This window comes from Poecile atricapillus, chromosome 8 (genome assembly GCF_030490865.1).
Source record: "Poecile atricapillus isolate bPoeAtr1 chromosome 8, bPoeAtr1.hap1, whole genome shotgun sequence".
Taxonomy (NCBI): Eukaryota; Metazoa; Chordata; class Aves; order Passeriformes; family Paridae; genus Poecile; species Poecile atricapillus.
In genome coordinates this window covers 26,431,592-26,457,467 of record NC_081256.1, presented here as the reverse complement: position 1 = coordinate 26,457,467, position 25,876 = coordinate 26,431,592, and the positions used below count along the sequence as shown (strand labels likewise).

Here is a 25,876-nt window from a genome sequence, read left to right as displayed (position 1 = left end):
AATAAAAATATAGTAAAATAAATAATGAACAAATAAAGAAGAAAAAATGTAGTGAGAATTCACTGGTTATAGCCAGGGTAAAATACCAGTAAGTGCATGGCACTGTTATCCATGGATTTGTGAGACCACTGCCGTGTAGCACAGGAAGATATGATGCAGTTTGTACATTTGAGCATTTTTTGGATGAGCTGACACACTCTGTTAACTTCCCTGAGCTCAGGCAGCACAGCCTGATGGAACAGGGGATTTTGATCTCTGTTTCTTACCTAGGTAAGCACATTGTTTTGCTCCTGAATCCTCCCCAGGTCACTGGTTGCTTTGCCAGCTTATATTACTTTATTTGTAAGCCATTAAAGCAACAACTGACAGTCAGGAGTATACAATAAGATTAATCATTACATTAATCATATACAAGTATATGAAGCTCTACATTCTTGGTGGCAGGTAAGAACTGAGTAAACAAGTGACAGTAGGAACAAAGCCAAACACTGGTTTGTCACAGCAACACTGAGCACTAATGAAGAGTACACTGTGTATTACCTGTATTTGTACAGGTATGAATTCACCTGGATTAGAGATAGAATAACAAAATATTCATAACATAATCACATTCCCTTGATTATAATATATCTGTGGTATCAGCCAAATAATGAATGGTTATCTTGGGGCTCAGGTGTGCAAATAACACTATTGAACAGAGTATTCTGCATGGTCATATTTAGTGTATGTACTTCACACACAGCCCTAAATGAAAAACCACAGTTCCCAGAGCTGAGCTCTTTCTGGTACTTTTGCAGTATTTAAGCTTTAAGTTCTGATAAAAGTTGGATAGTTAATGTTGGCTGGCCTGGACCTTGGAGCAGGAGAGTTACAAGAGATTATTATTTCTGAGTGACACGAGGGATCACCCCAGAGCAACCCAGCTGCACACTTCAAGCCAGGTTTGGTATCACACTGCTAATGATCTCTCTGATTTAAGCAAGATGTGGATTTCTCCTGGGTTTTGTTGTGAGGTTCCCCCCAAAGTGACAAGTCAGTGGATATGAGCCATCTTTTCTTGGTGTCAGATGTTTCTGTCCTTCTGTAAGTGTTTGGCAGGGCTGTGACTGAGCCAGCTGGGCTGTCCACTCCTGCCTAGGAAAGGCTGTGCTGCTGGACTGACACATGCCAAGGTCATCCAAGGGACAGTGATGCCCTTCAGGTGCTGCCCTGCTCTGGCAGAGAGATTCAGAGGGATACCCTTCAAACAGGAGATGTTAGGAATAGTTACAACTTTCCTCTTTCACAGCAAATAGGTGGAGTTAGGACAGGAATAAACTGCAGCATTCAAAACACTCCCCTTTCGCTAAGTGAAACAGAGCAAAAAAGACAGAAACCAGTACCAAAGCTTCCACAATCCCAGAGCACTTGGGGCTGCAGCAAGTGTCACATTTAGTAAAAACATGACTGAATTTCCCAATCTCTTGGCTGTTGGCATGATCCTGTGTCCCTTCAAATAGAAGTCACCCTGAAGCCATTGACTTCAGAAGGAAAACCACTAGCTAGGAGACTTTGCATCTATTTCCACAGTGGGTTTTATGCTACTGAAGCAGTCTGAGGTTGAAAATTCACCTGTCCGTGGCTATTTCCATCCTGCAGGAACTGGAACATTGTAAAAACATCAGATGTTGGCCTAGAATGGAGTACTCCTAAGCCAGCAGAAAAATGGGGGCAGGCAAATCAACACCACAGACTCTCTCCATTTCCACCAGCACAGGAGACATGGAAAATATTGAAAGTACTGGAAAAATAACTATAAATATTTGACTTGCCCATGTGGAGGAATGAACACTTGAAATCACAAGCCTCATAATTTACTAAAAATAGTGTCAGAAAAATGGGAAGAATATTCAGTATCCTGGGAAATTCAGAGGTATCCCTAGCTCTTGCCTGACTCCTAAGATCTCTCCTTTCTGTGACACTCTGTTCTGGCACCCTGGTGGTAGAAGCAGTCTGGGTGGAATAGGAATAGGTACAGGGAAAAGCCCAGAGGGTTTATGGACAGCAGCTGGGAAGCTGTCATCAAGGATTTGGATTTCACTGAGAATCCCTGTCACGACTGGTCAGTGGCTGGCCAGTCTTGGACAAGCCACTCCAGAGGGTCAAAGGGATAGCAAGAGGCAGTATCAGTTCTAGAGTAAAATATGGAGCAGGTCTAAAAATGAGTGTAGCTTCCGGAAGGCATTAATGGAAAAAACCTTTCCTGACAAGAACTGAAATAGTGCAACAAAGTCAGTATTTTATTGAAATAGACAGGATTCAGTTGAGCCTAAATCACACGTAATTACCAAAATTCCATTACAGTGGATACTTAACCTCTGCTATGTCTTGTGCTTTTAATGTCCCTTTTCACCACATTTCAGTACAAAGAAGGGTGAGTGAAGGGTAAATGAAACATCCTACATTTTATTTAGAGCTGAGTGACCACTCACAGGGAGCAGGAACATCTGTCAGTTTACTGCCAGTAAACACAGCCAACTGGAAAGTATGGAAGTTGTGGTCAGCACAGGAATAGTAATTCCTTGTTCACCAATGAGAACTTTGTTTGGTCTAGAACATTCAAATAAGCTTGAGCCTATTCTAAACTAAATACATTTATGACTTCCCTCTTGAGAGAAGCCAAGTGCATTGGTGTGTTTCTGTAAAGGCTCTCTGTGTGCCCGCAGCCGCGCGCATCCTGGAGAACATGGACCCCAGTGCCAGGCCCTGCCACGACTTCTACCAGTACGCCTGTGGAGGGTGGCTCAAGAGGAACGTCATCCCCGAGACCAGCTCCCGTTATAGCAACTTTGACATTTTGAGAGACGAACTAGAAGTTGTTTTAAAAGGTCAGTGGAGTTTGGGGACTAAATAAAGTTTCTTCTTTACGTGTTATCCTAAGAAGTTGTGGTTTTCTAGCAAAGCTTAAAATACTACCAGATATTTCAGGTTTTTGTGTTTGGTTCAAGACAAATCTGCCCCAAACTGTTTGCTTGGAGAGTTCTGGGAGCGTGTTGCTGTGTCTGACACTGAAGCAGAGCTGAGCAGACCTGCCCTTGCTGGTATCTGCAGATCAGAACAACTGCAGTCCCCACCCTGAGCCTGCCCCAGCGACAGCACCAGGCAGCTGAAGGAGGAGGAGGAGGAGGAGGAGAGGGAAGTCTGGCTGTATCCACATCAGCTGAAATGCTGGAAGCTGCTCTCTGGCAGCCCATGTCCTGCATATCTGTGTTCCATCAGAAATCCCAAAGAGCCAGGCAAGCCTTTTTCCTATCTGTCATAGCAACAGTATCAAATTGTTCACCATGCCTTTTTTCAGGTGAAAATAACAGAGTCCAAGAAGTCACTCTGTTCTCATGTAACGCTCTCCAGCCTGCTCTCTCCAGGTTAAATACCTTTTTTTTTTTTTCCCCTTGGCCTATCTCCTGGTTTTGCCAGCTGTGTCTTCACACAATAGCCTGGTTGCTTAAAACCTGTCCCTGAGAAGTCAGAGCGTTTGTCTTTCCCACAGGGTGACCTACAGAGTATCTGCTATCAGTTACATCCCCCGTACTAACACAGACTGCAGCCACTGCAGGGCTTTTCAGCTCCAGAGCTTTTCCCCTCAGCCTCCCTGGAGCTGGCCACGGGCACAGAGCACTCCTGGTGCAGCCCTGCTGCTCAGGACCCCCCAGGACGGAGCAGGAATGACCATTACTCGCTGTGTGTGTTTCAGATGTCCTGGACACCCCCAGCACCAACGATATCCCAGCGGTGCAGAAGGCAAAAACTCTGTACAGGTCCTGCATAAATGAAAGTGAGTGTCCCCTGAGGCCACTGCACACAGGATGCCTGCACAGCACCCACGGGGCCCTGCCTCAGGCAGCTGCACTTGGATCCTGTTCTGGGCATCCTTTCTCAGATATCCTCAGAGAAAATGAATATGTATCTGTTCTATAGAGTCCAATCAGAATGTCAGCAGTAAAACTGGTATTGCACCTCCTGCTTTACTACCTTAGGTATTTTAGGTAACTTCATTTACTTTAGGTAACTCTTTGGTTACTAATTTGCTGCAGATATATAAACTCAAATCCTTTCAGTTAAATGGGAATTAACTTCTTTTGAAGAAGTTACCGGGCATGAGATGAAAGCTACCTGGCACACCAGGCTCTGCCATGAGAACAGAGCAGTAAAACTGTTTGCAGTGCTTCTTAAATCACATTTTTATAGTTTTTGTAGCAGTAGGAATACTTTTCAAAACTATTATTTCAAACTATCAGCAGAGAAAAAAAAAAGACAGTACTTCAATGTCATGGTCCCAAGGATCTGCATATGCTGTTTGTGTCTGGAACATTTTTACATTAAATGTTAAAGCACAGTCATACATCAGAGCAAACTGCTGCTGTGGTGATGGGGGAAACAGTTCTCAGCTTCATTGTTCTGAACTCATTATAATACATATTTTAATATACAACATTTGTGGGGTTTAAAATGTCATGGTAACTTGTTTTGTTTTTTCCAAAAGCTGCCATTGATAGCAGAGGTGGAAGGCCTCTAATTAGTTTATTGCCAAATGTGTCTGAGTGGCCTGTAGCAACAACTAACTGGAATGCTTCCTATGGTAAGATAACCTGTGCTTATTTCCTTTTAGTAAAAATATCTAAGTTATTTAATTTATTGCTTACCAAAAATAGAGACTGACTATACCTTTCATTTGCTTAGGTACTGCTTGGACAGCTGAGACAGCTATTGCACAGCTCAACTCCAGATATGGAAAAAAGGTCCTTATTAATTTTTTTGTTGGAACAGATGATAAAAATTCCACAGCACATATCATTCACGTAAGTCTGCCTTCCTTATGTTGATCATAAAAGTGCAGCAGATAACTGGAAGCACAGACATAAATGTTAACAAGGAGAAAGATCAGTGATCTGAATTTGACCTTAGTACTTTGTAGATGAATTTGTGAATTTATGTAGTTTTCAGCTGAGACTCTGGGTCTGCAGTTCCCTGACTGTTCTCCAAGCTGACATGGTTGTTGTGTGCACTCATACACTGTTACTGTCAGTGAGATGGGAATGACTGAGACAGAAAGGTCATCTCTGAAACTCGAACATCCAGACAAGGCAGGAGAAGTCTGGTGCCTGCTGGGATGCAGCAGTGAGAGGAGCAAAGGGCCAATCTCTCCTGTCAGTGGATGGATGGAGCCGTGAGCGCTTCACGTGCAGGGATTTCAGGGATGCAGGAGCTGCCTAGCTTGTCTCTGGGCTGTTCTGTCATCTGTAGTTCACCTATTTTCACACTGGCTACCAGTGCCTTGCAGTGTTCAGCAACAGGAGAAGAAAAAGATTGAAAAAAACCCAAAACATTTAAGGAGAATGAAAATAGTCAAAGGTGGGCAACAGGATGAGAGAGGAATGCCCCTGTGGCCAGAAAATAATTTGGCCAGTGAAGCATCAGCACCTGTAGTTACCAAAAGAACAGCATAATGCTCTGCCACTTCTCCTTAAGCACTTCTCAGTTTTTATTTGCATTTACAGATTGATCAGCCTGGGCTGGGCCTGCCTTCTCGGGACTACTACGAGTGCACGGGTGCATACCAAGAGGTGAGCTGGAGCTGACGCACCGCTGCTGGCAGGTCTCGTGTTTTAGCCTGTGTTTTCAAGGCAGCTGCTTGACTTTTTAAGACCTCTTGGAAGGAGATAAATAGGAAACAATTTAGCTTTGTTACAGAGCCTCTTCCAGGCTTCACAGCTGGATTAAGAGCTATCCCCTGGCTGTCAGAGTTGTATTTAGACAGAATACAAGCGGTCATGATCAGCCCTGTTCTGTCACTGCAAAAAGGAGGCCACTTCTGAGCTGTGACCAACTGGCAGCAACTGGCAAATGCTGCAGGTGAACTACTTCCACCAGGAATAGGCTTGGAAAGAAAAACAGAACATTCAGAACCAAGGACACACTTTGCTGCATGAAAGATCTGAAAAGATCACAGTCTCCCACATCAACTGCTGAGCACAAACACAGCAGCAAAAGGATGTGATACCACAGAGATGGCTCAGATACCTGAAACCTCACATGGTCTCCTTTAATTCTTGTTTACTCATTACTTCTACCGGTCTCATTAACCTGTTAGCACTGACACTGAATCCCTGTTGCTAATCTTGGATGTGCTTTAAGTCCTTGAGAGCTGATGGGTGTCTGTGCTGAAGTCATGGAGCTGAAACTGCTACCACAGTGACCTTTAATTAACCACATTCCTTCTGTGTAATTAAATGCAGAAGCAATGAGAAAGTGTACAGGCCATTTGGGTATTTTGCTGATGTGCCAACAGTTAATAGTGATTATATTTGATTACAGATCACATGCTCATTAAGACAATCATTGCCATCTGAACTGCTCAGTTCCATGTGAGATGGCCTTTAGGAGCTGGCTCACATTGCACAATCTGCTCCTTCCATGTGTTGTGTTAACTGCAGCACTGAGAGACAATTCCCGTCCTCTGACCTACCTGAGTATCAGCTCTGCACTGCTGCAAAGCAAAGGAGGAAGTATTGTTGAAAAACAGCTTTATCAGTGACAGGCAGGTTCCAGTGTCCCAGTATCCTTCCGAGCAGGACTGCTCCAAGGGAGAGCTGCTCCTCCCAGCCCTGCTCTCCGGCACAGCCTGCTCCTGGCTCTGCTTCCTGCTGTGTAATTCCACTCCAGGAGCTGCAAACATCATCTCTGCCTCCTGCTCCTTCCCACTGGCCTCTGGCCTCTGCCTCCAGCAGGACTTCCCACCCCAGAGCTACAGGTGGAACCTGCCAATAAGATAATTTTAAAATCTTTTTCTCTTTTTAAGATACAGGATGGCTCTGCTCAGACAGAAGTGATTCTGATGCCTTAAGTTTCCACTGGAATAGCTGAGATTATTTATACAGTCCAGCTGAAATAAGCTGACTTAGTTTTTTGCTACCTTACTTAAGAGCTGCACTTAGGAGAAAAAAAAAAGTCACTGACTGGCACCTAAAAGTCTCTGTTAACTTACTGGTTTGAGGTAATAGCTATATTGAATTTTATGATTTTTTTACAGTGTTGTTATGCACTGTCTTTTGTGACTTGTAGCTGGCAGTGATTTCATGGGCTTTTCTCTTTCTGAAATGATCTGTCTTGCTTGCAGCTGGCACTGGGAGTTCAGCCCTTTGAGCTGCTGTGAGCCTTGTCCCTGTCCCATCCCTGTCCCTGTCCCATCCCTGTCCCATCCCTGTCCCATCCCTGTCCCTGTCCCATCCCTGTCCCATCCCTGTCCCATCCCTGTCCCTGTCCCATCCCTGTCCCATCCCTGTCCCATCCCTGTCCCTGTCCCATCCCTGTCCCATCCCTGTCCCTGTCCCTGTCCCTGTCCCATCCCTGTCCCATCCCTGTCCCATCCCTGTCCCTGTCCCATCCCTGTCCCATCCCTGTCCCATCCCTGTCCCTGTCCCGTCCCTGTCCCATCCCTGTCCCATCCCTGTCCCTGTCCCTGTCCCATCCCTGTCCCATCCCTGTCCCTGTCCCATCCCTGTCCCTGTCCTTGACCCATCCCTGTCCCATCCCTGTCCCATCCCTGTCCCTGTCCTTGACCCATCCCTGTCCCATCCCTGTCCCATCCCTGTCCCTGTCCCATCCCTGTCCCTGTCCTTGACCCATCCCTGTCCCATCCCTGTCCCTGTCCCATCCCTGTCCCATCCCTGTCCCTGTCCTTGACCCATCCCTGTCCCATCCCTGTCCCTGCTGGCAGCTCTGTGCTGCCCAGCCCCAGGGTGCCACAGCCCCAGGCAGGCACAGCCCAGCCCCGCTGGCAGGGAGGGATGCTCAGGAGGGGACAGGGAATGGCTGCACTCGTGGAGCATTTGTTCAAGAGGGGTGTAGGAGCTGAACATACCAAAATACATCTATTAATAAAGCTGATGACATGCCCACCTTATTAATCCTGGGTTTAATCACTGGTTTGGTAGATTACATTGCATAAACCAGATTTATTATTTGATAGCTGATCCAGCACTATGTAGGTTTTTTATTTGCATTGAAAAGGAATATTGAAAACAGCATTTCTGTTGATAGAAAAATGAGTGTGACTTACCAGTGAGGAATTAGAAATGCAAATAATAATGGAATTACCATAAAACTGAGGTTCCATAAAATATCATGATACCTTTAGATATTTGGCAGTGTGACATTTCAGAGAATTTGCTGCTGTATTTACATTCTTATCATCAGTGAACTCTTTAATGATAAATTTCATATATATTGTCTATAGTATACCTAACTTTGCATACAGCAACAAGAGTTCTAACTGTTTCAAGAAGCACTGGAGGAGTGCTTCTGGGAGTGCTTTTCCCACAAAGCCAATTCCCTTGTTTTATGTTCCTGGGAATGCAGCTCTTTGGAAACAGTATTTTTGGAAGCTGTAATTAAAGTGAGCTAGAAAAAACATGGGTGATGGTTTAAATATGGACACACAAATGTCTCAGTGTAAATAATGCAAACAGTGTGGTCGTTGGGAGTGTTCAGCTTTGAACAGTGCTCCAGTTACCCAGCAGTGCTCCGTGAGGGGATGTTCACACTTCATTTCCAGTTGTGATCTAACCGTATTTCCCATTAAATTGACCTGTTTAAATAAGGGATGAAGAACTGTAGTTCATAAAAATGAAGATGAAATCTTGAAGATAGTCAAGGTATGTTCTACTTTGAAGAACTTTGTCTTAAAACTGCTCTTGTTTTTTCCTGCAGGCATGTTCTGCCTATGTTGATTTCATGATATCTGTAGCTAAACTAATCCTACAAGAAAGAAATATTTCTGTCAATGAGAATGAGATTTCTGAACAAATGAGAAGAGTTATGGACTTGGAGAAAGAGATTGCCAATGTAAGAAAAACATCTTTAAACTAACCTTTAAATAACTGACTTTTTTTTCATGATACCTGAGAGCTGACTGTAAAGTGAGTGGTTAGCTTGGTTTGCTGATGCTGCTTTGTGGGAGTAGAAATATGTGGAACCTGTTGCACCTGAAGGAACAGACAGAAATACAGCTGTGTTCTGGGAGGAGCAAGGGAAAGTATTTCAGGCAGCTGTTTTCCAAGCAATGAAATGTTTTATCCTGATCTGTTCACAGAAGCCTTGCAAGAGCAGAGAGAGACAGATCTGGGCTTTGGTTAATGTGGTTTGGAGTTCTGGGAGATGCTTTGGGGCCTCTCCTCCCTTTGTCCTGTTTCCCCGTGGGCTGTTTGGATCCCAGAGCAGCAGATTCCCAGCCCCTGGCCTGCTGTGAACACAAAGTCATGTTTGTGCTGCACAAGCTGCTCCACAATGCTGATTGTTCCAAGGGCATTTTTAACCAAACATTGTTCTCCCTTAAAAGAAAAGGACAAAGGAAAAAGAATATGAATTTGACTTTGGAGAAATAGTGAGAATTTGAATGTGCATGGAGAAAACCAAAGGCATTCATGAGCAAACCATGGCTTATTATCATTAACCACTGCAGCAGGACCTGAAGCTGAGGATGACCATGAAACAGGCTGAACACATATTTTATAGCATCAGCTATTTTTGAAGTTACATTGATAGTAAGGTCAAGTACTTGGGAAAACCAGTTATATAAACTAAAACTGTCTGATTTTGATTTTCTTCATTTTTGTGAGAAACACATCTCTGGGCTTGGATCAGAGATAGGCACTTATTATCAAACAAGGGAATTCATTGAAGAAAGTTTTTAAAGAGGAGTATGAAAGGAACCCACAGCTGCAATGTCCCTGCAGCAGTTGCTGCTGGTGGAGTCCAGCTGGTGTTGGGGAAGCTGCCACTGCCTGGGATTTCAACCTTTCATCCAAAACTCAGTATCAGCCTGGATGTGACTGAAGAGAGCTGGCATTGTGCTCTTGGGAATTTGTTAAAAAAACACAGAAAAACCCCACTGAATGCACAATAGAATAGGAAAGCGGAAGCGGAAGAGAAGGATAGAGATAAAAGGAGGTTTGGCATAACTGATTTCTCAAAGCACTTTAAAAGGGTGGAATCTGTTGTTGTGGATGCAGATGTTGCAGTCAGCAGTGCACACTGGCAGTGCCCAGAGCTGTGTGAGCTGGGGATTGTGTCTCCCCAGCAGTACCTGGCTCACAAACAACACACAGGACAGCCGTGCACCCTGGTCAGAACTGAAACTCCTGGGAACTGACTCAATATACTCAGTAATTTTCTCCTGATTAACTCTGACAGGCAACAACAAAATCAGAGGACAGAAATGATCCACTTCTGCTGTACAATAAAATGACCTTGGCACAACTCCAAAACAACTTCACGCTGAAAATCAATCATAAGGTGAGTGATCAATAACCTGTTATTTTAACCTCTAATTTATCACTCATGGGATTAAACAATGAAGCCTGATTTTTTTTTTCTGTTAAAGACATGACATATTTGCAATTGAACACTGATGTGCACAGTCTTACCTACTCTGCTGATGACACTGAACTCTACTCACATTCTGTACCCACTGCTTCTCCTAACCTGAAGGCACATCTTCCCATCTGCCTCAACATAAAGAGATGGAAAAGCACAAAGGAAAAAAAAATATCCAGTGGAATGTGTTTCTGCCCATGGCAGGGGGTTGGAAATAGTTGATCTTTAAGATCCCTTCCAACCCAAGCCATTCTGTGATTTTGTGATCCTGTTCCTTATCCTCATGGGTTCAGGAACAAAAGTCCAGCCTGCAGCCACCAGCTGCTTCAGGGTTTAGTGGACTACTCAGCTCCACTCTGTTTATCCAGGGCTGCAGACTCAGAATAAAAATCCAGTTTGTCCAACATTGCCTCTGTAAATACTGCTCCCAAGGCAAGCAGAAAGGAGCCCAGGCTGCCAGGCCCATGAAATAGGACAATTCTCCACATCCCTCCCACTGCAGCTCCCCCGGGATGTGTCAGCTCTGCTCTCACCCTGAGCCATGTGCTGTTTGTGCAGGGCAGCCTTTGACTCATGGCACCAGAGTGCAGCTGAAATCCAGCCCAAGCTTTGCTAACACAGCACTGTCTCCTCAGGAACACAATGCTGTACTGAACATGGGTAGTTTTTATTCTCATGACTTTTATTGAGGTTTCTGAGGCCAGTAAGGTGCAATGAAACACTGTTATTCCTGGCACTTTTTCATATTCACTGCAATTTTATTGACTTTAATTCTCTGACAGTTCCCTCCTGCCTGGTTTAATTGGTTTCATAACTCACTGTCTCCCACAGGTGTAGTTGGTTACCATTACAGTCATCCTGTCAGAAAACAACAACTCCTGTCATAGAATGGCATTGCCCTGGTTATTATTAGTTCCTGAGGGGTGCTGCAGATCAGCACTAATTTAAATTTATTCCAAAATGCTCAAAAGACACTTGATGGGAGTTGGTAGCGTTGTAATGTCTAAGGATAGAACAGCAATTATTCCCAAGATTAGCCTGAAGTTTGCTGCTTCTCTCTCAGACCTGCAGTGACTGCTCCTGAAAGCTCATCTGCTCTCCTCAGCTACTTCCATTTGTCTGATGGAAGACATTACCTCTTCCAACAAACCTTTCCAAAGGTACAGGCAGGAAAAAGTCACCAACACTTTTTAAAGTAATAGGCAGAACAGAAACTAAAAATTAACAAAAAATGGTGTTAGTTTGAAATCAAAGCAATTTCTCTACCCTTTCTGCCAAATACCCCCTGTGTTAACAACATTTTTAGAGCTATAAATGATCTCAGGCCAGTTCTTATTACAATGATCCCATTTCTAAGTAGTGCAAATATTAGGGAAACCAAAGGCAGAGAATTTGTGTCATGCAAACATATTTAAACTGTTTGTGATTGAACCATATCATAATGCATGTTGACTTTCCAGGTGTTCAACTGGTCAGAATTCATAAATGCTATCATGTCAACTGTCCAAATCAATGTTGACAACACGGAACATGTCATTGTTTATGACCCTGACTACCTTCTCAAGCTCGGGTCTATTCTTGAAAAATACTCTTCCAGGTAGGTGTGATAAGCATTTGCTATTTGGTATTTGCATTTTTCTTTCCAGAGCACTTAAAATGCCTCAAAACATCAGCAGCTTATTATTGTTGTTTTGTTGAACAGAGACCTTCAGAATTACATGACCTGGCGATTCGTGATGGATCTTGTCAACAGCCTCAGCCGGGACTACAAGGACACGAGGAATGCTTTCCGTAAGGTGCAGAAATTCATCTCTCCCCAAGTCTTAATGATGGCTTTTGTGAGCCACAAAAGACAGCTTTTCTATGGAGGTGTAGTATATAAATATTTAATGGATTTTGGATTTTGCACACAAAAGCCAGACGCGTTTGCTGAGCCTCTGCTGGAGTGTATCTATAATTTATGGGATTTATGCCAGATAACTGGGTGGATTTGAAAGCACTGCTCTGGTACTTGGTCTCTTGTTTTTCCAAATCTAAATTAATCCCCATTTTGGTATCAGAACAGTCCAATTAATTTGCAAGGGATTACAGTTCTGACTGACTTGTTAGAAACTCTTCATCATCCAAAGGAATATATTCCAAGGCAAACATTATGGCCTCAATCTTGGTTTTCAGTCATTTGAGACTGATGATAGCTTAGTGCTTTTAAGGAAATGCTGAGCAATTTCAGCAACTGGACATGGAAGTTTTTAGTGTTTCCACAGCAGAACTTCTCCCTCTGTAAGAATTTTTGTAAAGATGCTGCCCTTCCAGAGCGAGTGCAGCTCAGTGCCCCAGCCAGGAGTGTGAGCTGGGTGTGCTGGGGTTTCAGAGGCTGCCCTGCCAGCTCCGTTTGCCCTGCTCTTGTGTCCCCCAGGCCCTTTATGGCACCAGCTCCGAGAGCGCTGCGTGGCGCCGCTGTGCCAACTACGTCAACGCCAACATGGAGAGCGCCGTGGGCCGGCTCTACGTGGAGGAGGCCTTTGCTGGGGACAGCAAACACGTGGTAAAGCCCTCAGCCCCTCAGCCCAAGTGCCACCAAAGTGGCACTTTGTCACCACCATGCTCTTCCTGACACAGCTGTCACTGCACCTTTTATTGTAGTGTAATCAAAGTGGGTTTGATTTTTAAGTTTGTATTAAAGTGTTAATAACGGTTATTGCAAAGGTTTAAAAATGCAAGTTTTTATTAGAGTACAGTGTGAAATGTGGGGATTGCAGGTGCACAGCTGAGGGAGAGAGGCTCCTGCCTGCTCTCTGAGCCAGGTGCATGGGCAGGCTGTGCACGAGCCAATCCTCACACCCCAGGAGCAGCACTCGCTGGCACCTGCAGCCACTGCTGTGCTTTGAGACTAATTCACATCCTGCCACCACTGGGAACAGGGGCAAGTGGCTGTTTCTGTTTGCCTTCAGCCACACAGAAAGTTCCTGAAAATGGACCTGAAGCGAACGAAGCCTTCCAGTGATCACCACTGGAGTGAAACGAGCCACTTTTGGGGCTGGAACAAACACAACAATTCCATCAGATGCACAACATCCAGCAGGGCAATGTCTATCAGGGTTTGGTAACCTGAATGACTGAACTGCATTGCCCACCATCTTACTCTGTGGGTTTGTAACATTCTGATGCTTTTTCCAGGTTGAAGAAATGATTGCAGATATACGTGACGTTTTTATAAAAACCTTAGATGAACTTCCCTGGATGGATGCAGAGACCAAAAAGAGAGCAGAACAAAAAGTAAGTTTTGTCTGAAATATTGGTAATGTGTAGTTCAATATGAATTGGTATTTCAATTGTTTATCCTGACAAAAAATAAGCAGTAGTTTCTATCATTATATTATAATACAAACACATTTATAGCTGTGCTTATACAGGCACAGCAGCTTAGGATTCCATGGGAAGGGGCCTCCAGAGATAGGCACACAAAATGGGTAGAATCTGTATACAAGATTAAGACTTTTAAGGCAAATAAGTGATTAAGGAGCTAGATAATTAATATCTACAGGAAAACAATACTGAAAATGAAAATTATTTCTGGCTATTAGGAGGAATGGGATAAAACCCATAAACTTGTGCTTTCAATGAATAAAAAATGTGAACAAAACCTATATATAATTAACATCCTGTGGTTTCTGCAGTGGCTTCCATATTGCCTTTCTTATATAACTTATTATTTAAATACATGGCTGGATTTGCTATGGATATCAAATTCCCTTGTCCCTAGGCAACAGCAATTAGAGAGAGGATTGGTTATCCCGATGAGATTGTGACAGATGACAACAAGCTCAACAGCGAGTACCAGGAGGTAAGTTTGCACAAGAGGCAGGAGAATTAGAGAATTCAGAGAAGAAAATGTGCATTTACTTTCCTTGCCCCATGTGCCCAGAACAGCCCCAGGTGTGCCCAGCTGCAGGGGAAGGGAGGAGGTGTGAGCAGCCAGCCCGGCAGGGCTGACCCAGCACGGGATGTGGCACATCTGACCCAGCACAGGACATGGCACACAGGTGTGACAGGCTGACCCAGCACAGGACATGGCACACAGATGTGACAGGCTGACCCAGGACGGGATGTGGCACACAGGTGTGACAGGCTGACCCAGCACAGGATGTGGCACACAGGTGTGACAGGCTGACCCAGGATGGGATGTGGCACACAGATGTGACAGGCTGACCCAGCACAGGATGTGGCACACAGGTGTGACAGGCTGACCCAGCACAGGACATGGCACACAGGTGTGACAGGCTGACCCAGGACGGGATGTGGCACACAGGTGTGACAGGCTGACCCAGCACAGGACATGGCACACAGGTGTGACAGGCTGACCCAGCACGGGATGTGGCACACAGGTGTGACAGGCTGACCCAGCACAGGATGTGGCACACAGGTGTGACAGGCTGACCCAGGATGGGATGTGGCACACAGGTGTGACAGGCTGACCCAGGATGGGATGTGGCACACAGGTGTGACAGGCTGACCCAGGATGGGATGTGGCACACAGGTGTGACAGGCTGACCCAGCACAGGATGTGGCACACAGGTGTGACAGGCTGACCCAGCACAGGACATGGCACACAGGTATGACAGGCTGACCCAGCACAGGATGTGGCACACAGGTGTGACAGGCTGACCCAGCACAGGATGTGGCACACAGGTGTGACAGGCTGACCCAGGATGGGATGTGGCACACAGGTGTGACAGGCTGACCCAGGATGGGATGTGGCACACAGGTGTGACAGGCTGACCCAGCACAGGACATGGCACACAGATGTGACAGGCTGACCCAGCACAGGACGTGGCACACAGGTGTGACAGGCTGACCCAGGATGGGATGTGGCACACAGGTGTGACAGGCTGACCCAGGATGGGATGTGGCACACAGGTGTGACAGGCTGACCCAGGATGGGATGTGGCACACGGGTGTGACAGGCTGACCCAGCACAGGACATGGCACACAGGTGTGACAGGCTGACCCAGCACAGGATGTGGCACACAGGTGTGACAGGCTCTGATGGACATGTCCACATTCTGGAGGGATTACGTGAGGACAAGCACAGAGCCATGGTGCTCAGTGCAGTGTTCCACCTGGCACAGACTGGCCCAGCTCTGGGCAGTGCATGCACAGGCACAGAACTGACTGGGGTGTTTGTCTGAGCTGGAACTGCTCCTCAGCAAACTGGCAGCCACTGGCTTGCAGCAGGAAGCTCCAGAGGTTGGGCCAACAATTGCTGAATCCCAATCAAAATATGTATAGAAAGAGAGAATGAAGAGCTCTGGAAAAAATACCCAGCTGCTAACATAGATCCAGCTACAATATCAACTCTGTGATGTAGCAGAGCTCTGCAAACCAAGGTCTAACTGTAGATCAAAAAATATTCTTAGAAATGTGTTGCTTAGCTCATCATGCTTAAGACTAGATCTTCCTGATCCATGTGTCTTATCCCATATCAGTAACACCACCACTAACTCCTCTTCCCCCTTTTCTTTTTAGTTGAACTACAAAGAAGAAGAATACTTTGAAAACATTATTCAAAATTTAGTATTTACCCAGAAGAAAAGGTTGAAAAAGCTTCGAGAAAAGGTGGACAAAGAGGAGTAAGTATTTAATATTACTATGTCTAGTCTTTTATCCAGTTTGCATGGGAGAAGGTACCTTCCAACTTCAAATATGCTGTGATTCTGTTACACGGTTTCTAGGCTTATTCTAGCAATCATTAACTTTGCCATTAACAATTGAAATACTAATGTTTATTCTTCTGGTGTTACCAGGTGGATAAGCGGAGCTGCTGTTGTCAATGCTTTTTACTCAGCAAGTAGGAATCAGATAGGTAAGGTTTACCAATTTGTTGATGCCCAAATTATCTATTTTTTATATATGTAAGTATGTACTTTTAAAATCAGGAAATGAAATTATCTTGATATTACAAATTTGAGTGTAAAGATTCCTAATGTCAGCCTACCCAAAACCAACAATGGAAATAAAAAACCCCGTCCATTCTGGCTAAAGATTAGAACCACATGGAGGCCCCAAGGTTTCTCATCTTGTGAACCATCCCAGCTCCCTTCACAGTGTTGCAAGGCTCACAAGAGTCACAAAACATTTCACAACATTAATTATACTTCTCCATATTTCTGTCACGTACATTCTGCAAACAGTGTTTAAATTTTAGTCATCCAAATGTCAGACTGCAGTGTCCTTTCTAGACCATAAGTGAGGCACTGTGATCCACCAACTCCTGAAAACAAGTCTAAAAAATGAAAAAAAACTTGTCCTGCAAGGCTCTGCACAGAAATGAAGCAAGATTATTTCTTGATGTGAGCATTTAGCTCTTTCCTGAACAGTTAACACAAAAACTTCCAGAAGGCTTTGTTTGAAATAGCTTTGTTCAGTAATTTGTAGGAAAGGAATCATGATGTGGAAGACTGAAACTGGTGACTGGCAGTTAATGTGAGTCATAAATTCTTACCTCATCCGTTAACTATGGCATGCACAGGATAATTAAAGCCGTCTGATCTTTAGAGTGATGTCTGAATTAGCTTAGAGCCAGACTTTAAAGAAACCCTCTAAAGAGCAGTTGTGTGCAGGATGCCCTTGAGCTCTGTTGCTCCATGTGGGTATGGTGTGAGCTGCACTGCTCCATCAGCACTTCAGACATGAGGAAGCCACTCCGCTTCCACAGGGCAGCTGAGCTGCTGCTGGCCAGGCATCCATCCATCCATCATCCATCCATCCATCCATCCATCCATCCATCCATCCATCATCCATCCATCATCCATCATCCATCCATCCATCCATCCATCCATCCATCATCCATCCATCATCCATCCATCATCCATCCATCCATCATCCATCCATCCATCCATCCATCCATCCATCCATCCATCCATCCATCCATCATCCATCATCCATCCATCCATCATCCATCATCCATCATCCATCCATCCATCCATCATCCATCATCCATCCATCCATCCATCCATCCATCCATCATCCATCCGTCATCCATCCATCCATCCATCATCCATCATCCATCCATCCATCCATCCATCCATCCATCCATCCATCCATCCATCCATCATCCATCCGTCATCCATCCATCCATCCATCATCCATCCATCCATCCATCCATCCATCATCCATCCATCCATCATCCATCCATCCACCATCCATCCATCCATCCATCATCCATCCATCCATCCATCATCCATCATCCATCCATGATCCATCATCCATCCATCCATCCATCATCCATCCATCCATCCATCATCCATCATCCATCCATCATCCATCATCCATCATCCATCCATCCATCCATCCATCATCCATCCATCCATCCATCATCCATCCATCCATCCATCCATCCATCCATCCATCTATCCATCCATCTATCCATCCATCATCCATCCATCATCCATCCACCCACCCATCCATCCATCCATCCATCATCCATCCATCCATCCATGATCCATCATCCATCCATCCATCTGTCATCCATGCATCCATCCATCATCCATCCATCATCCATCCATCATCCATCCATCATCCATCCATCATCCATCATCCATCCATCCATCCATCCATCATCCATCATCCATCCATCCATCCATCATCCATCATCCATCATCCATCATCCATCCATCCATCCATCCATCCATCCATCCATCCATCCATCATCCATCCATCCATCATCCATCATCCATCCATCATCCATCCATCCATCATCCATCCATCATCCATCATCCATCCATCCATCCATCCATCCATCATCCATCCATCATCCATCATCCATCCATCCATCCATCCATCATCCATCCATCCATCATCCATCCATCCATCCACCATCCATCCATCCATCATCCATCATCCATCCATCCATCCATCATCCATCCATCATCCATCCATCCATCCATCATCCATCCATCCATCATCCATCCATCCATCATCCATCATCCATCCATCATCCATCATCCATCCATCATCCATCCCTCATCCATCCATCCATCCATCCATCATCCATCCATCCATCATCCATCCATCCATCCATCCATCATCCATCATCCATCAATCATCCATCCATGGATCCATCCCTCATCCATCCATCCATCATCCATCCCTCATCCATCCATCCCCCACCCACCCATCCCCCTGCCCAGCCCCGAGTCCCGTGCTGGGGACAGATCATCCACAGGCAGCAGCTCCCGAGGTCGCTCCTCTGCCGGCCCTGCACAGCCTGTGGCACTCACACTGCTGTGACATCCCTGCTTCCTGGCACCGGGGCCAAACGCTGGGATATTTCATTCCACAGCAAACAAGCACCGCACTGGGCTTGCTGGGACAGCAGCATGCACAGACAGCACGACTGACTGCTTCCTAACCTGTTCATTATTGCTGTTTTTGCCATGGTTCTTTCTCGTCCTGAAAGAAAGCCCTAGAACTGAACTGGATTTATATTGAAATGCAAGAAGTATCAATCTTCTTTCTTTTGCTGTGTGAGAACTGTCACCCAATTCCTTCTGTCTGTTTAAGTTGTGTAGAGTTAAATCCACCTCCTTCCCAGGGAGAATTAATTCTTTATATGGTGGCGGCAGCAGGGAGACAGGAAAAGGCCTTCACGAGATACCAAGTGGAACTGAATATTTTATAGTATTTTATTACACTTAATTTATAAAAAGATCAGAATTGCAATACGGTTTATTTTTAAATTAATTGTTTTGTAGAAACCTAGAAAAATGAGCAGAGAAGTGGGTAAAAGGAACTGCTTTGTTCCAGTTCTTTTATTGACAGCTTGGCCTATTTTTATTGATTCTAGTGGGAGTTACTTGTATTTTCAAGGGAAGAATAAATTCCTGTCTCTGAGATTGATTTGTGATGGAATGATCAAGTAATTTATTCTTCTTAGGGGACACCCTCCCACTTCTCACAATGTTGTGAGGTTTGTTTAACGATGAGACAGAAGTCTGTGAATGCTAAGTGATGTAAATTGGAACAAACTGCTTTTTCTGCAGAGCAGAATAGTAACAAAGCAAAAGCTGGTCATGATTTTGGAAGTGTCTGAAGAGGGGAGTGGTCCTGCTGCTGTGTTCCCCCTGTCCTACAGCATTCCCATGTGTCAATCACTTGTTGCTGCTGGTAGATCCAAGGGAACAGGGTGGTTTTGGTTGAAGCCCATAAAAGTGGTCTGGCCTCACTACCTGCAGGATAAGGAGGCAGGATCTTAACTGTGCTGTGGCTTTTTTTTTCAGTCTTCCCTGCGGGCATTTTGCAGCCCCCTTTCTTCAGTGCCTCCCAGCCCAAATCCCTGAATTACGGTGGCATTGGAATGGTCATCGGGCACGAGATCACGCACGGCTTTGACGACAACGGTGAGGCACCGAGCTGCTGCTGACCAAACACTCAGTGCACAGCGTGTCTTACATGCTTTAGTGCTTAATCCTTCTGGGGACACGTCAGAGGGAGATCAATTTCCATTTGTAAGATCAAGTCTGGCTTTCTGAGGCATTACAGTATTGCTCTTCCAGAAGCACAATCCAAAGTCTTACTTGCTCCCCTCCTCACTGCACCAAACCCTCTTTTCTTGCGTAAATAATTCTGTTTAACGTACTGTTACAGGCAGGAATTTTAATGAGAACGGAGACCTTGTGGACTGGTGGACTGAAGAATCAGCACAGAATTTCAAGGAGCTGTCCCAGTGCATGGTGTACCAGTATGGGAACTTCTCGTGGGACCTGGCAGGTGGACAGAACGTAGGTCCTGTTTGTGGAGCTGGTTCCATGACACAGCACTGCTTGCAGTGCTACACAGAAAGCACAAGAAGTTATTTCTCTCAGTTCCTCTGGCTGGCTTTTTACAGCCTGACAATATATTCCAACACACAGGACAGGGAAAAGATAAAACTGCCAGCCCTGAGGCTTTCCCAAAACATGTGTTGAAGTGTGGGAACTTAGAGAGAGGCCAGTGACAATAGAGAAGAAAATTTCAACATATTTTTCTGCCTTTTTATTCACACATTAAATTCAATCAAAGGCTGATTCTAGATTTTGCAGCTTTGACTATCATAAATCAGTATGTTGGACTAAAGGTTAAAATACGTTTTTTAAAAAATAAAATTAGAGATTTCCCGTTATCAAAGCTTCATAATTTCTGGTGATATTTGACTGATTTAGGAATACCTGCAAAATAGTGATCTTCTGTGTATCTGGCTAACAAGAAGCTATTGAACTTGCCTACTATACAGAATAATATTTTCTGGCAGATTTGCTGATGTCTGTTAACAGACAATTTCAGCAATTTGGAGTTTGAATTTTATCTTGTTCTACCGACTGCAGATTCCGTCCACTTCCTCTAACTGGAACCGTGGTAAGAAACTGAGGACTAAAGACAATTAGAAAAGAGGAAGAATAAATGAGCAATGACTAAGTAGCAGAACTGGGTAAGAGATACAGAACCCAGAAAATTGCCTGGAGGGGGAGGAAGAGGATCAGAAAAACAAAAGTATCTCAAAACATGGATTTTGAGACAAGGAACATAAAGACGTTTCAGATATTTTGACATAATATTCTGCTAAAACTTCAGATTACAGTTTACAGTAATTCCTGCCTTTAGAAACTGGAAAATGCACAAAGTTTGGTGTTTCAGGTCCTGGATGAGCTTTTCTTTTCAGAAACCAATACTTTTTCTTTCTATTCTACAGCTGAGTGGAATCAACACACTAGGAGAAAACATTGCTGATAATGGGGGTGTGAGACAAGCATACAAGGTAAGAAGTGTCCATTTTTCTGTTTTAGTTGAAACTGTCAGAGATTAAGAAAATCAGTTGCCAAGCCTTGGAAGAAGAAACACAATTTCTGTGTTAGAGACAGGAGCAGACTGACTGCCATCAAGGCCTGGATTAAAGCTACTGGCCAGCTGTGGTATTTATCTCATCCTGTTAATCATGTCAGGCTACAGATTACCTGTTCCTAGGGAACTCTTTTCCATTTTTTTTTTCCTTTGTGCATAAGGAATGTGTGGAATGGAAACATTCACTGGCTCACACTTGGACCATGACCTAAAGAAAGTGCTGATAGCAGCAGCTGTCTGCCTCTGGCTGGTTTTTTCACCAGCTTTTTCATGCCAGAAAGGCGGGGCAGAATGACTTTCTTCTGACCCATGAACAAAAACACTTTGCTTTTCATCTTGTACAGGTGACTTGGGCCCTCTGTACTGGTATCCCAAGATGTCAGAGACACTGGACTCCCTGCACTAAGCCTTCCAAGGGAGCTGGATGCTTTTTGGCTTTGCTTTCCTTCTCTTCCTCAAACAGCTGCTGGACTCCCTAGATTGGCCACCTTTGAGACTGACAGCCAGAGAGACAAAGGTTCCTTTTGTGAGCATGGTCTGGAAGAGAGTAGAGAGTCAGCTTCTCTATCAGCTTTTCTTGTTACTCACAAATCCGATGGCTGCAAGCCTCAACAACGTGATCCTCCTTCTCCTTCCCCGAAAACCTTCCTCTGTGGCAAAATACTCAACACTTGACAACTGAGTGCTGTCACTGCTCAACAAAAGAGCCTCTGGGATGCATAGGCCAACTCACGCTCCTCCAAGTTCTCACTGGAAATGGACAAGTTTGAGGGCAAACACAATTATTAATGAGAGTTTAAGGAATGATTTGGAAGCCTAAAAGAGGCATAAGGCTTATTAGATTAGTCTGATCTTCAGTTACTGGAATATTTGTGCGAAGTACAAAGCCATGAAAGGGGATACGCTTTCTGAAAGGAATGGGAGTAGCCAGAAAAATTAGGTCAGAAGTATTAAAAATTATTATGACATCATATAAACAATAAGAAAGGTCCAAAAGGAATCTTGAGAGGTCAATATTCCACCCTCTCCATGCAGGTAGAATCAACCCCTTCTGCATCCTTCCAAGCTCCCACAGGAGCATTCCCGCTGGCTCCTCGTGGCACTCCCAGTGCCGTGCCTCTGCCTCCAACAGCGCAAACACAACAATCTGCTCCTTTCTCTCCTGTGACCTTTCACATATTTGAAGACTTACATGCTTCAAGGCCCAGACTTCTCTCCTTTAGACTAAACAAACCCAATTCTTTCGATCTTTCCTCATAGGTCATGTTTGCTAGACCTCTGCTCATTCTTGCTGCTTTCTTCTGGACTCTCTCCAGTTGGTCCACATCTTTCTTGAAGGGCAGTGCCCAAAAGTGGACAGAGTGCTCCAGCTGAGCCCTGGCCAGCGCCAAGTGGAGTAGAAGGATTACTTCATGTATTTCATATAAGCCACTCCTGTTTACACATCCCAATATGACACTCGCCTTTTTTGAAGTGCAGTGGCACTGTTGGCTCTCGTTCAGCTGCTATCCATGGAAACTTCCAGAGCCTTTTCCATGGACCTGCTATCTGCTCATTCCTCACTTGCACTGGGGCAGCTGATTGACTTTACTCCTGCGGTGCCTTGGCACTGACTTCAGGCAGAACATTTCTGCAGCATCTTTCGTTAGGGATGATACACTAACAACACATCATTTGACACATGTCTCCATAAGAAACATGAAAGCAGCTGTTCTTACTATGGCGAGGTTTTAAAGTCTTCTGCAATTCACTTTAAAAAAACCAAATCCCAGAAAACCCACAGTGGAAAAAAATCTCTTTTTCATAATGCAGCGTTAGATAATTGATAGCACAGTACTAAGAAATGACCCTGTTGTCTTCTGCTTCAAAGTGGCTCATGTGGGATGGATGGCCAAGGGAGGCAATGATTAATTATGTCAAAGAATCCATGTTCCTCATCATCTTTTCATTTTGACTGGAAAATTGCTGGAAGTGGTAACATTTCTACTCACTTCATTCTGCAGGCTTACGAAAACTTTGTGAGAAAACACGGAAAAGAAAAGCTTCTTCCTGGTCTCGACATGAACCACAAACAGCTGTTTTTTCTGAACTTCGCACAGGTATCCTTTACTTCTTGCCTGAGGGCTTTGAAAACCACTTGACATTACAGTTTAATGGCAAGTCACAACAGGCTGAGTCCCGTGGGCTAGCTAAGAGCTGGCAGAGCTGCAGAGCTGAGCAGTGTTCACTGCAAAGCAGTGAAAATAAAGTCTTGTTAGGTGATTTTTATCTTCCCTAAAGAAATTAATTCAGCTACTCATAAGCCTGGTTTGAAGTACCTTGTGCCCAAGTGCCTTTGTCTGAGGACAATGATGTACTTTTTTAACAAAATACATTCTTTTTTCTCTGTGTTCTAATGTGAAATTTATTCTCACAAACATTAGATATTTCATAGTTAAATGACAGCAGGTCTCCTGCAAAATCTTAGGCTAATGATGCTTTTCTTTGTTACCTGTGCAGGTGTGGTGTGGAACGTACAGACCAGAATATGCAGTGAACTCCATCAAGACAGACGTGCACAGCCCAGGCAAATTCAGGTCAGCAGAGCCAACAACTCCCAGTGCAATCCCGAGGTGTAACACCCCTGCAACACACAGGGCTGTTTGTGGGGGAGCTGCAGTGACCCTGCCCAAGGCTGGGCTGCCTTCCCAGGGGAGCTTTAACACACACACATCCACAGGCAGAGCATGCTGGGGCTGCTTAGGAGGCGACACGAGCTGGGCTGTCCCTGTCCCTTCCAGCCCAGCACTGCCCAAACAGGCAAAGCCCCTCCCAGGCAGCTCCACAGGCAGAGGAAAGATGTGGGATCATTGTCTCATCCTTGAGAAGATCCAACTTAATTCTGTCCACACTATGGAGCAGCTTTGGCAGTCTCCACCACAGGACACACACCCCATCACCTGGCTGTCACTGTGTCACTGCAGAGCCCCAGTGGCTGTGTCTGAAATCCAGGGCTCATCCACAAGTCCCTGGCTCCTGTAACAGCTCCTGACAGGGTTCTTATACACCAACAGCACGGATGAACTTCTGTCCTCCACTGAAGTCACAGGCAGAACCAGTGGGAGATCACTGCCCCTCACTCCTAACAAACCCATGTGCTGTGGTACAACAGCAGATGTGCATTTTGTGTCTGGTGTGCTCAGCCAGCCTTCTCCAGATCAGCTGGGCTCCATTCAGCAGAGCCATGCAGGAAACGTGGCTGCTCCTGGTACAAGCCTTTGAGCTAGACTAGGATCTTTTCTTTTTATCTGAAGTCAAGAGCAGCCTATTCATCAGCAGCGTAAGAACGTGCTCTAATAAACCTGTTTGGTCCAATGCCACCATATCAGTGGTAGTGCAGCCATCACAGCATCTGCTCTGGAAGGCTGAGTCATCTCCAGGCTCCATGTCCACAATAGCCAGGCTCTCTGCTGATACAATCCACTACATTAATTCCAGTATCTTTCTTTCAACGGCCAAATCTTGTTTATCCCACACTCAAACATTTAGTGAAAGCGGCGACTGTTCCCTCACTGCCCTCATTGCGGGTGGGTTGTGCTATCTGGGATCTCTCCCACAGGCAGTTTGTGCACCAGCTCCTGCAGTCATTCCTGTCTGGTCTCAGTGCTAATGAGGCTCCAGAGGCTGTTCAGAACCTCAGCACATCTGATTTGGATGAGGCACAAGGCCTTTGAAGTTGACTAGTTCGGCATCTCAGTGTAACAAGCTGTGTTTGTGTGTACCCTGGATACATTACATCATTCTGTGCTGTCTGTACCTCGGTAGGACAGGCTATAAACTTTACATGCAATGATACAAGTGTTCATGAGAAACCAGACAACATTTTTAGAATGGGCGGGCATTTTTAGGATGAGGCCCCTAAGAGCTCTAAAATAGAAAACATTCCATGAGACATACCCACAAAATTAACACCTAATAACATACTACAGGAGAGTCACAAAGGCTCCCAATGTGCCTTTTTTGATTATTATTTGGGGAGCGTGATGAGCCTTTTCAACATTTGCTACACTAACTGTGGGCTGTTTCTCCTTTCAAGTAGGACAGGCAGCTCCTCATAAAAATTGTTAATTGCAGAGCATCCATTTTAGCTGTTCTAATTTATTGGAGCAGTGAAGCACAGCTAGGTCACCAAAATGCATGATTTTTTTGATAACCCTTTTTCTGTGCCATCTCCTGTTCCACTGCTGGCTTCCAACACCAGGGAGTCACTTTTGGTCTTGTAGAACAGTTGAGGTGCTGCAGGTGTCACTGCTGAACTTCACCTCAGCTTCTGTGGGCGCACCCTGGTTCTAATGATGAACATAATTCTCAGAATAATCATGAATTACTCAAAGAAAGAGTTCTTTAAAGAACTTCTGGGCCATGACCACTGTCCATCAGTATCTGTATTTGACCTGCTTCCCTGCACAGGTGTGTGCTGCTGTACTCCCAATCCAGAATCCCTCTTAGCAGATCTATTCACACATGTTCACAATCACACGTATAAAATCAGCCTGAGCTGGAATGGCCTCATACTTACTTTCCATGTTGAGTTGAAAGCCATTGTTTG

The 25,876-nt window shown here is 44.9% G+C and overlaps 1 protein-coding gene across 2 annotated transcripts in view; it reads left to right on the top strand.

Annotated features, from left to right (window-relative positions):
- MME (membrane metalloendopeptidase) overlaps positions 1–25,876 on the top strand; it is a 33,499-nt gene that overhangs the window by 5,735 nt on the left and 1,888 nt on the right. For both annotated transcript variants that reach the window (XM_058844019.1, XM_058844018.1), the window contains exons 4-22: positions 2,706–2,867; positions 3,734–3,814; positions 4,523–4,618; positions 4,720–4,838; positions 5,538–5,603; positions 8,749–8,883; positions 10,231–10,332; positions 11,874–12,010; positions 12,116–12,209; positions 12,830–12,958; positions 13,591–13,689; positions 14,177–14,257; positions 15,940–16,043; positions 16,218–16,276; positions 19,692–19,811; positions 20,059–20,192; positions 21,140–21,205; positions 23,292–23,387; positions 23,788–23,864. In XM_058844019.1, the coding sequence (XP_058700002.1) occupies positions 2,706–2,867; positions 3,734–3,814; positions 4,523–4,618; positions 4,720–4,838; positions 5,538–5,603; positions 8,749–8,883; positions 10,231–10,332; positions 11,874–12,010; positions 12,116–12,209; positions 12,830–12,958; positions 13,591–13,689; positions 14,177–14,257; positions 15,940–16,043; positions 16,218–16,276; positions 19,692–19,811; positions 20,059–20,192; positions 21,140–21,205; positions 23,292–23,387; positions 23,788–23,864 (1,957 nt within the window). The remainder of the gene's footprint in view (positions 1–2,705; positions 2,868–3,733; positions 3,815–4,522; positions 4,619–4,719; positions 4,839–5,537; positions 5,604–8,748; positions 8,884–10,230; positions 10,333–11,873; positions 12,011–12,115; positions 12,210–12,829; positions 12,959–13,590; positions 13,690–14,176; positions 14,258–15,939; positions 16,044–16,217; positions 16,277–19,691; positions 19,812–20,058; positions 20,193–21,139; positions 21,206–23,291; positions 23,388–23,787; positions 23,865–25,876) is intronic.